The sequence below is a fragment of the Hyla sarda genome, chromosome 9 (genome assembly GCF_029499605.1).
Source record: "Hyla sarda isolate aHylSar1 chromosome 9, aHylSar1.hap1, whole genome shotgun sequence".
NCBI lineage: Eukaryota > Metazoa > Chordata > Amphibia > Anura > Hylidae > Hyla > Hyla sarda.
The window spans coordinates 154,880,050-154,892,051 of NC_079197.1; the positions used below are offsets into that span (position 1 = coordinate 154,880,050).

The following is a 12,002-nucleotide window of genomic DNA, read 5'->3' on the forward strand; positions in this document are numbered from 1 at the left end:
TATCATGATCCCATACAGAAAGACCTGGAAGGGGGAAGTATGTAACTACTATATATCCTGATACCATAGATAGCAGCAGCAGTGTACAGATAGAGCTTGAGCGGGATGTATAACTACTATATATCCTAAACCCATAAAATTGCAGCAGTATATTGTAAAGACCTGGAGGGGAGATGTATATCTACTATATAGCTTAATATCCTAGAGATAGCAGTAGTATACAGATCTGGTTGGGGAGAGGGGTTAGTGACTTATGATGTAGGTCATCAGGCATAGGACTGTAATAAAAAAGTTTTTTTTGGGGGGGGGGGAATCAAAATGGTGATCACATAACCTAGTTACAGTAATGCAATGCATGGAGGCAGCTTTACTGCAATAAAACAAATGGAGCTGTATGACTAGTGATGATGAGCGGGCATGATATGGGCAAAAAAAAATAAAATGAAAAATACCGCTAAAGGATGTGACTCAAAAGTAGAAACTCGGTACCCAGTACCCACATCATCGATGTTACGAACATATGTATCTGATTTCTGGAGTTCCCCGTAATGCAGTGTTTTCCTAACCAGGGTGCCTCCAGCTGTTGTGAAACTACAACTCCCAGCATGGCCGGACAGCCGAAGGCTGTCCGGGCATGCTGGAAGTTGTAGTTTGGAAACAGCTGGAGGCACCCTGGTTGAGAAAACCCTGCCACAACAGTTTTAAACACCCTGGCATTGTTACATGAACTCGTTGCCTTCTCACAGTTACAGGAAGTGACGTGCGTAACGAGGCAGTGCTGGCACGAGCATGATCTGGCTTTATCAGCCTGCACAATATAAAGGAAGTTGGCACGCGTAATTTAATCGCAGATCAGCCCTTCTGAAATGACGTCGGCTGTTGCTATAACATTCATTCTTCCTGTCGCCTTTCAAGGAATTTTCCATCTTACAGTGACTTGATACATGACCTGCTGATGCCCTTCATGATTATTTGTTTCATTGTCCACCCCAGTGTTTCCCAACCAGAGTGCCTCCAGCTGTTGCAACACTAAAACTCCGTGGAGGAACACTGGTCCAGCCTATTGAGCCTATATCATTTTTCCTGCACTTGGATATGACATAGAGTTACTCTGCCTGTAGAGCTTTATCCCACATGGAGCTGCGACCATCGGATGTTATAAAAGCTTTGGCCTTAACCACATCGGGGAGGAAGTATATTTTAGTCTATTGACCAGGAGGGCGGTATATGTGGGTCAATAAACATCAGCCTGTATATATACCCTAGTGCTCCTGTGAATCAGAGATGGCTAAATGAGTGTAATAAATCTCACTGCGCAGCACAGTAGGCTTTTGTTATATCCCTGTGGAAAAAAGATACCAGATAAATTTAATATGGCATGACAAATTTCCTGTATCCTGTTATCTCATTCTTTATTTTATTTTTTTTCATGGGAATGTTCAGTGTTTTTAACTCTTGAATACTTGGGCTAATCCTCTTAAGCAGACTATGAGCGTGTGTGTTTTAGTATAAATTGTATGAATATATATGTGTGTGTGCATATATATATATTTATTTATATATATATATATATATATATATATATATATATATATTAGGGATTGACCGATTATCGGTATGGCCGATATTATCAGCCGATAATCACGATTTTGGGCCTTACCTTGCCGATAATGGACCGCCCCCCACCCCAACAATGATCTGCAGCGGTGTCGCGGGGGGATAAATAGCCGATAACTTATACCGATATTCCAGTATAAGTTATCGGCTATCGGCCCTAACCTCCACCGATTATCGGTATCGGCCCTAAAAAAACGTTATCGGTCGATACCTAATAAATATATATATATATATATATATATATATATATATATATATATACACACACAGTATATAATGTGTGAGATTTATCAAAACCTGTCCAGAAGAAAAGTTGCCCATAGCAACCAATCGGATCGCTTCTTTCATTTTTAACAAGGCCTCTGCAAAATGATAGAAGCGATCTGATTGGTTGCTATGGGCAACCCTTCCTCTTCACAGGTTTTGATAAATCTCCCCCCTATATGTATTGTATGTATGTATATGATCCTTCTTTTTTTATTTTATTTAAAAAAAAAAATTTTTTACTGGCTACTGGGTTCACAACAAATTTGTTAAGCCCCAATACTGTATATATTTTACAGTGTAAAATATATATCTGGGCTTGACAAATTTGTTGTAAATGGGCGCCAGGAAAAAAACCTTAGGAGCCAGGATGCCGCATGGCACTTCATATGGTTAGTCATTAGTGTCCCCTCATCTTCCCCTGTGGCACATTTATTAGCGTCCCCTCATATCATCTCTCCTTGTGTCAGGTATTAGTGTTCCCTCATCCCTGTCGTGTCAGTCATTAGTGTCCCTTCATCTCCCCTTGTGTCACAGTTATAAGCATACCCATCTGCCCATTTGGCACAGTCATAAGTGTCCCCTCATCTCACCTTGTGTCACAGTTATTAGCTTCCCCTCATCGCACCTTATCAATTATTTGCATCATCTCATCTCTCCGTGTCAGTCATTGTTTCCTCATCTCCTCCATGTTACAGTCATTAGTGTCCCCTCACCTCCCTCTGTGTAACAGTCATTAGTGTCCCCTCACCTCCCTCTGTGTAACAGTCATTAGTGTCCCCTTATCTCTTCCTGTGTCACAGTCATTAGTATCCCTTCACCTCCCTCTGTGTAACAGTTATTAGTGTCCCCTCATCTTTCTGTGTCAGTCATTAGTGTCCCCACATCTCTCCCTGTGTCACAGTTATTAGTGTCCCTTTATTTTCCTGTGTCACTATTATTACTGCCACCCTCTTATTTTAAGGGGAAAAAAAAGTTTTACTTACCTCTGACCCTGTGCTGATCCCCCATTTGGTGTTCAGCAACAGAAGTCTTCGGTCGGCACTCCGGTGTTACATGAGCAACGTATGTCACATGACCACTGCAGCCAATCAGCATTCTTGGCGTTCACGCTCGGTACTATTGAGTACAGAGTGTGACCGCTGAGGCTCATGATTGGCTGTTTATTTCTTTTTTTTTTTTTTTTTAAAGATGGTCAAGATTGGAAATATTGTTACTGCACACTTCTTCCCCGCTGGTGAGAACCCCACCAATAAAAACTTTTGACCTCTTTCTGACATGCATGGCCAAAATTTTTTGTTTTTTGACATGTCCATTTTAAGAATTTTTATTCTTTGCTCACCTTAGAAGTTACCACCTTAATGTTAATATATTTTTTATTTTATTTTTGTCCAGGAGGTGGATGTGAACATCTGTCGATGAATGATCATTTCAGCCATGATGGCCGACCAGCCTCCTCCATTGGAAGCTACGCCTTTAATGAATGAAGTTTCACTTGTACCTCACATGGTGAATGGCGACAGCACCCAACAGGTAAATGGGATTTATATGTTCCTTTTTTTTTTTTTTGCTTTTATGCAGTATTCCGGTAGGTATAATGCTGTAGGAGACACCTTAAAGGGGTACTCTGGTGGAAAACTTTTTTTTTTTAATCAACTGGTGACAGAAAGTTAAACAGATTTGTAAATTACTTAATTAAAGAATCTTAATCCTTCCAGTACTTGTTAGCTGCTGAATGCTACAGAGGAAATTATTTTCTTTTTGGAACACAGAGCTCTCTGCTGACATCTCTGTCCATTTTAAGAACTTCCAGAGTAGGAGAAAATCCCCATAGAAAACATATGCTGCTCTGGACAGTTCCTAAAATGGACAGAGATGTCAGCAGAGAGCACTGTGATCGTGATGTCAGCAGAGAGCGCTGTGTTCCAAAAAGAAAATACTTTCCTCTGTAGTATTCAGCAGCTAATAAGTACTGGAAGGATTAAGATTTTTTAATTGAAGTAATTTACAAATCTGTTTAACTTTCTGGCACCAGTTGATTTAAAAAAAAATATATATATGTTTTCCACCGGAGTACCCCTTCAAGTTATTGAATAAAGAGGCTCTGCTGATGCTGGCTTCACCCAGTTGTATTTGGGTATATCTTTCATGGTAGGATACCTAATAGCAGTTAAAATAGACTGTGTGTGTGTGTGTATGTATGCATGCATATATATATATATATATATATATATATATATATATATATATATATATATATACACATACATATATATATATATATATATATAGATCTCCAGATGTTGCAAAACTACAACTTCCAGCATGCCCGGACAGCCAAAGGCTGTAGTTTTGCAATATCTGGAGGTCCACACTTTGGAGACCACTACCATATACCATGTTGTAATCCAGGCTCCTCCCATTCTGGTAGTTAAAACTTTGCCAATTTCTGGTCAAAAGTTATAATCAGATGTTGCCGCTGTTGCACTTAGACCTCCAGGTTTGTAAAGCCACATTCCCTATAACAGTTATGAAGAAAGGGCGTGCTTTGCGTTCCCAGCGCCATGCCACTGCTGTGTCATTTAACGTCAGCATAGAAACGAGAACATGGGGAGATTTATCATAACCTGTGCTGAGGAAAAGTGGACCAGTTGCCCATAGCAACCAATCAGATCGCTTCTTTCATTTTCCAGAGGCTTTTTAAAAAGTGAAAGAAGCCATCTGGTTGCTATGGGCAACTGCACCATTTTTCCTCTGCACAGGTTTTGATAAATCTCCCCTATAGGTTTGTTATACATGTTAATGTTGGATTAATTCTGCTTCAGCTGTTGGCCATCTTTCGCAATTCTTCCCCCCCCCCCCCATACACAGTATCACCCAGTCTGCACAAGCATGCATGTGTTCTCAATAAAAAGAGGAGGGGGAGGAGGGGTAAGCTGCTTCCTAACTCCTAATCTCTGTCTCCTACTTTCGCCCAACTCCAAATGTCAGAAGTCTACCATATACTTTAGGTGGTCAGCCAACCTGCCAATATTGTCGGGTTTGTCCAATTTTTATCTGACGTGTATGGTCATCTTCAAAAACTATGGGGTTTAAAAACTGATTTCTTAGTGGCAAAGCTTTTTGGGGTGTACTTATGTACAATAATGGCGTATATACCCTCTAATAACGTATATAGGCAGCTTTATGACCTTCTAGAAGTTGAATCATGATCAGTAGGTAAGTTGTTGTGGGATGTGGTGATGACCGAACCCGATGACCGATGAAATTTAATTTCTCACCAGTTTTTTTTTTTTTACCGAAAATCCACTAGAAGCAAATTGTATTGTTCTAGCTGAGGTCGGCCCAGTGCCTTATGAAGTGGTATCACTTCCTTCCACTTGACTGATCGGTGGCATTCTATTCTCATAGTCACTGAAGTGCAGCGTTCCGCAGCTTTCACAAGTGCTCGGTGGTTTCAGTTTAGAATTATTCTTAGAAAACGGAGAGATGAGTGTACACGAGAGTGAGAAACCTGGCCCAGATGTCCCAGAGATCAGTCATGCAGCCTACACACCCAGGTCATGTCCACCCGTTTAGATTTTGATATTGTCCTGCTTTAGTGATGCTGTAGGTGTTAGGTGCCAGTCTATCCATTCTCAGGAACCAGTAGATCCACAGTTGGGTTCTGAAGTGTGTGAACGGAGACACAATTTTCGTCATTTTTCCTCTACCCCATCACGATAGATCCGAAACAAATCCATTAATATGTGGTTGAAGTGAAGACTTTCTGCTTTAAAGGGGTACTCTGCTGCTCAGCGTTCGGAACAAAAAACAGAGTCGGGAACGTGGGATGTCATGGCCCCGCCCCTCGTGATGTCACGTCCCGCCCCCCCCCCCCCCCCCCCCAATGCAAGTGCATGGGAGGGGGCGTGGCAGCCGCCACGCCTCCTCCCATACACTTGCATTGGGGGGCATGACGTCACGAGTCCCCCGGCGCTGGCTCTAAGCGTTAGGAACATTTTGTTCCGAACGCTGTGCAGCGGAGTACCCCTTTAATTCAATATGTTTAAAGTGTCCCTGTCATTTCAATAAACTTGCATTAAGGGGGCAAGGCGTAACGTCATGAGTGGTGGGGCTATGACATCAGGAGCTCCCAGCGCCGGCTCCAGCGTTCGGAAAAGCTTGTTCCAAACGCTGAGCAGTGGAGTACCCCTTTAACATTATCCTTTTTTGAATAGTGAATGTTGAATTACAGGGACTTTTTCATCAATATCATGCTGCCTGAACCACAGGTCATTAGGGTGGTCCCCAGTGGCTTCTCCCCGCTCCACCAGTCTTTGATCTCTGCTTGTTTGGATATAGGGTGAGATCTATTATCTCAGTATGCTGTCTGCTCACATCTCCTCTAGCATTAGCAAAACTACAACTCCCAGCTTGTCCTCACTGACAGTAGCGGGACACAAGCTGACAGTGAGAGGATTTTTCCTCCAGCTCTGAGCCCTGCGCTCACAGCTGTCAATCAAGGAAGTGTGTCCATGACATAGGTGATGATGCATGGACACAGCAGGACTAGTATGTGTCCAAGCAGGCAGTGGGGGGGGGACAGTTGTTTGACTGGATTTTTCAGTATGAAATAATGAAAATTTTCTAATGAAAGCAAATGCAAAACCTATTGGTTATACATGCTTTACAACATATCAAAAGTTTTAGTATCTGACAGTGTCCATTTAGGACGCCATTCTGTTTCTCACCGCGGCCTGAGCTGTAATATGGAGCAAAGATTAAATAGCATTTTCTCACTGCTTGTATTGGCTGCCGCCGCCGCATTATTTTCCATGACTTCACACCACTAATTACATGTGGGTAGCGGCAGCCAGGAACAATGCCATAAATCTCCCAGTAACATTGTTGGCATTTATAGTTCGCCTCCGACTTCTTTCATTCTTCTTCGTCAAAATGTATTAAAAAAAATGAAAATGAAAAATAAAAAGTGACTTCTGATTGTACAAGTCTGAAATGAATTTCCACGCAAATAAACTCGCATTGGCAGCTCGAGCGAACAAGTCTCTTCTCTGCAACTGTGAAACAGATGTTTTCTTGTTTTTAAAGCCTCCAGTTGCGCAAGAGTACAGCTGAAATAAGCTTCGGATTGTTTAGCATTTCTCTGAAATACCCGCCAGTGACAGACGCGACACTCTCTGAAACCAGCAGCTGCTAGAAACTAGAAATATGCTTGGTTTGGAAGGGTCGAGTCCTGCTTATGGTTTTTTTCTACTGTGTTACCTTTATAATGCAAAACGAGTGCAGGCGTGACAGACCAGGACTAGCCTGGACCTGGCTAGTAGGATCATGAGACATGGGGCCTCTTTCTTCCCCTGACAGTCCGGCACGGCCCGCTGTAATGGTCTGCAGGTGCAGAAACCGTGCATCCACCCATCTGGTATATGCTGCTGTTTACATTGAAAGTTCAAGCAGTTTACGTAGGGTACTGGGTGTGTGGGGAATGTGGAGCTGAGAGTTAAAGGGGTACTCCGGTGGAAAACAATTTATTTTACATCAACTGGTGCCAGAAAGTTATACTGATTTGTAAATGACTTCTATTAAAAAATCTTAATCCTTCCAGTACTTATCAGCTGCTGTTTACTACAGAGAAAGTTCTTTTCTTTCTGAATTTCTTTTCTGTCTGACCACAGTCCTCTCTGCTGACACCTCTGTCCGTGTCACGAACTGTCCAGAGCAGGATACGTTTGCTATGGGGATTTGCTTCTACTCTGGACAGTAATTTACAAATCGATTTAACTTTCTGGCACCAGTTCATTTAAAATACATTTTTTTCCACCAGAGTACCCCTTTAAGGAGGAGTTAAAGGGGTACCGCGGTGGAAAACAGATTTTTTAAAATTAACTGGGGCCACAAAGTTAAATAGATTTGTAAATTACATTTATATAAAAATCTTAATCTTTCCAGTACTTATCAGCTGCTGTATGCTCCACAGGAAGTTGAGTTGTTCTTTTCTGTCTGACCACAGTGCTCTCTGCTGACACCTCTGTCCGTGACAGGAACTGTCTAGAGCAGGAGAGATTTGCTATGGGGATTTGCTTGTACTGCAGACAGTTCCTGATATGGACAGACGTGTCAGCAGAGAGCACTGTGTGTGGTCAGACAGAAAAGAACTCCAGAAAGAAATACAACTTCCTGTGGAGCATACAGCAGCTAAGTACTGGAAGGATTAAGCTTTTTAAATAGAAGTAATTTACAAATTTGTTTAACTTTCTGGCAGCAGTTGATTTAAAAATATTTTTTTTTCCACTGGAGTACCCCTTTAAGTCTTAAAAAACACACTTGGCAAAATTGCATTATATATTTGAATTCTGGCATGATTTGTGCAAAAAAATTAATGGCATGGATGACTTGTACCACGTTGAGCCACTTTGATAAATAGGGCACATCTGATATCTGTCCATCTAAGTTTGCACTGTCAAAAATGTCAGTTTAAACTTTTTATACTTGGCTGGGGGGGGGCATGTTAAACATAAAAAAGAAGTCATACTGACTTAAAGGAGTACTTCAATGTAAAACCTTTTCGGACCATCATCCTCGAGCTGCCAGCAATTAAAACAACAACCTGGACTTACCTGCTGCCCCTCTCGCAGAGCCCCCGGTATTGCAGCTCCTGTTATTTGTGCCATTTTCTTCCTGGTTGCTGGGGGTTGACATGTCACATTGCTGAACAGCTAATCGTCGGCCACAGTGAAGTTCCACCTCAGCCAATGATAAGATGATCGGCAGGGTGACATATTGAGCCCCAGCACTGGCCTTCTTCCTGCTGCCAGGACTTAGTACATCACACTGCAACTTTGTCTATCACCGTCCAAGGCAGGACATGACTGGAGCCAGTGATCAGCTGTGTGACGTCGACCACTGGAAACCAGGAAGAAATCTCCGCTGAAGGACTGGAGCTCCGATACCGGAGCACTGCGAGAACGGCAGCAAGTAAGTCCCGGTGGTTGTTTTATATTGGGGTTCAAAAAAGTTCTGTGCTGGAGAACCCTTTTAACCTGATCCCTTGCAGCTACCGTTCCAACAGCACCCAGTCCACACTCAAGCAAAGGGTCGAGAGCAGCTGTTAGTGGAAGCTGCAGGGAATCAGGGTAGGTGAGTATCACTTTTTTTTTTCTTTATGTTTAATGTTCCCCCAGCTAGACATAAAAAATTATGTGCCACAAATTTGGAAAGAAAGACAATGCCGCACATTCACATGTGGATCTATTGCTGATCAACACAAGTTCAGCAACTTACATCAGGTAGGTAGTATACACTGGAGAACAAACTTTATAAGCCCACATGCTGCTTTACAGCTTCCTGGTTCAGCTGGATCCCTAACTAAATGTGTAACATATGGGTGAGCAGCTGTACTGTACATATCGAGTATTTGTCAGCCTACTGGTGGAAAGGTGTGTGTGTGTGTGTGTGTATATATATATATATATATATATATATATATATATTTATTATATATAAAGCTATATATTATAAAGGGATGGCATATTGCTTGCGAAGACCCATCATGTAGGCTTGTTAGAGTACACTAAATTGTGAATTTGTGGTGCAGATTCTGCCATCCGCTTTCTTTAAATCATAAAATTGTTATTGAACATTTTGTTTTTTACAAAAAAAAAAAAAAACAAAGCCATAAAAACCTCTCCACCCCCCCAGTTCCCGTGTTGTACCCTCCCTGAAGGATGAGGAGATAACTGCAAAATATAAAAATAGTGCAACAGAATGCATGATCCGTACATACATTGCATAGATAAAATACAACCATGATATACTAAACAAAAACAAGTTATCTACAAAGGTAGAAAAAGGAAGGTCACCACTCTAGATAGTCGGCAAGAGGTGCGGGTGAGGACATCAACAAGGGATTGCAGAAAAAGTGCAAGTGGGGTCTCACTCAGAAGCTCAAAGAGAGCGCCACCGCCTGAAAACATACAACAGTACAGGACTGACACAGGATAACAAGACAAGAGCAATACAGTACAAAAGACAGACAGATAGATTAGCTCGCTCCCCCAACAACACTTCCATAGGGGTCCTCCGTAAGTATACTGACGGTAGGCCCGGAGTGTCAATCCAAGGTCCCAATATAAGCTCAAATTTATCCATGGCCTTCTGTTTTGAGATACACACCCTTTTCCAACCTAAGAATATGGTTCAGTTTTGTTATGAGTTCTGACACAGTAGGCGGAGAGGCTCTCAACCAATGTTGTGCAATCAACTTGCGGGCTTGATATAAAATTCTGTTGATACCAATATATAAGCCACTGTCCTCATCCAAACCATCTATACACCCCAAAATACACTACTTGTCAGACAAAGTAAATGGTCACCCGAATACTCTTCTGAGCAACTGACCCACATCAGCCCAAAACTGTGTAAGGGTAGCGCAGTCCCATATCATATGAAGCAAATGGGCATCAGACCTAGAGCATCTGGTACAACAGGAGTCTAGGCGCACCCCAATTCTGTGTAGAATCTTGTAGTGGCACAAGATTGGGAGACTGGGCCCTGCGCTCTAACAAAAATCCTGTTTGATAATCCAAAAGGAAGGGGGAGCCAGGAGACGTGCCAGGCTTTGGCACTTTAGCAGCATGTATCTTCCTGGACACTTGAATAAAGATTGAAAAGGGAATTATATGTAAAATATGACCACCAGAAACAAAAAAAAAAAGAAGTAGAAATGAATTGGCACTGAACGTGCTACTGTTATAATTGTAGCTTAGTTAGTATGTGGGCGATGAATGGAGATGGAGCATGTAGATCCCAATTTTGGATCCTAGGCGGTGCTTCACGGAAACAAAGGGTATTTCAAATCTATAGATGCCAAGAAAATAGAAAACGGAGCACTCGCCTAGTATGTGTCCTCAAAGGTAGGCTAGTCCCCTAACAGGGTCTTCGGTAGGGAGGCGGTGGATGGAACGGGGGGGTTCAGACGCCGGCCACGGTCCGTATGCGCCAATGGATGCTTCGTCAGGCTGTACGTAGCTCTGTTTCACACCAATGACACCAATGGTCAGCTCTATGTTTCTATGATTGACACCAATGACACCTATGGTTAGCTCCATGATTCACACCAATGACACCTATGGTCAGCTCTATGATTCACCCCAATGACACCTATGGTCAGCTCTAGGATTTACCCCAATGACACCTATGGTTAGCTCCATGATTCACACCAATGACACCTATGGTTAGCTCCATGATTCACACCAATGACACCTATGGTTAGCTCCATGATTCACACCAATGACACCTATGGTCAGCTCTATGATTCACACCAATGACACCTATGGTCAGCTCTATGATTCACACCAATGACACCTATGGTCAGCTCTAGGATTCACACCAATGACACCTATGGTTAGCTCCATGATTCACACCAATGACACCTATGGTCAGCTCTAGGATTCACACCAATGACACCTATGGTCAGCTCTATGATTCGCACCAATGACACCTATGGTCAGCTCTATGATTCACCCCAATGACACCTATGGTCAGCTCTATGATTCACCCCAATGACACCCATGGTCAGCTCTATGATTCATCCCAATGACACCTATGGTCAGCTCTGTTTCTATAATTCACCCCAATGACACCTATGGTCAGCTCTATGATTCACCCCAATGACACCTATGGTCAGCTCTATGTTTCTATGATTCACCCCAATGACACCTATGGTCAGCTCTGTTTCTATGATTCACCCCAATGACACCTATGGTCAGCTCTAGGATTCACCCCAATGACACCTATGGTCAGCTGTATGATTCACCCCAATGACACCTATGGTCAGCTATAGGATTCACCCCAATGACACCTATGGTCAGCTCTATGTTTCTATGATTCACCCCAATGACACCTATGGTCAGCTCTAGGATTCACCCCAATGACACCTATGGTCAGCTCTAGGATTCACCCCAATGACACCTATGGTCAGCTCTAGGATTCACCCCAATGACACCTATGGTCAGCTGTATGATTCACCCCAATGACACCTATGGTCATCTATAGGATTCACACCAATGACACCTATGGTCAGCTCTAGGATTCACCCCAATGACACCTATGGTCAGCTCTAT

At 42.6% G+C, this 12,002-nt stretch overlaps 1 protein-coding gene across 7 annotated transcripts in view; it reads left to right on the top strand.

The window, feature by feature from the left end:
- The window catches only part of LOC130291198 (fibronectin type-III domain-containing protein 3A-like), a 121,940-nt gene that overhangs the window by 50,958 nt on the left and 58,980 nt on the right, over positions 1-12,002 (top strand). For 3 of the 7 annotated variants that reach the window (XM_056539724.1, XM_056539730.1, XM_056539726.1), the window contains exon 2: positions 3,277-3,414. In XM_056539724.1, the coding sequence (XP_056395699.1) occupies positions 3,304-3,414 (111 nt within the window). In that variant the 5' untranslated portion in view covers positions 3,277-3,303. Of the gene's footprint in view, positions 1-2,037; positions 2,072-2,334; positions 2,352-2,515; positions 2,544-3,276; positions 3,415-12,002 lie in introns of those variants that run through there. The other 4 variants (XM_056539725.1, XM_056539728.1, XM_056539729.1 and 1 more) reach the window with 4 other exon arrangements.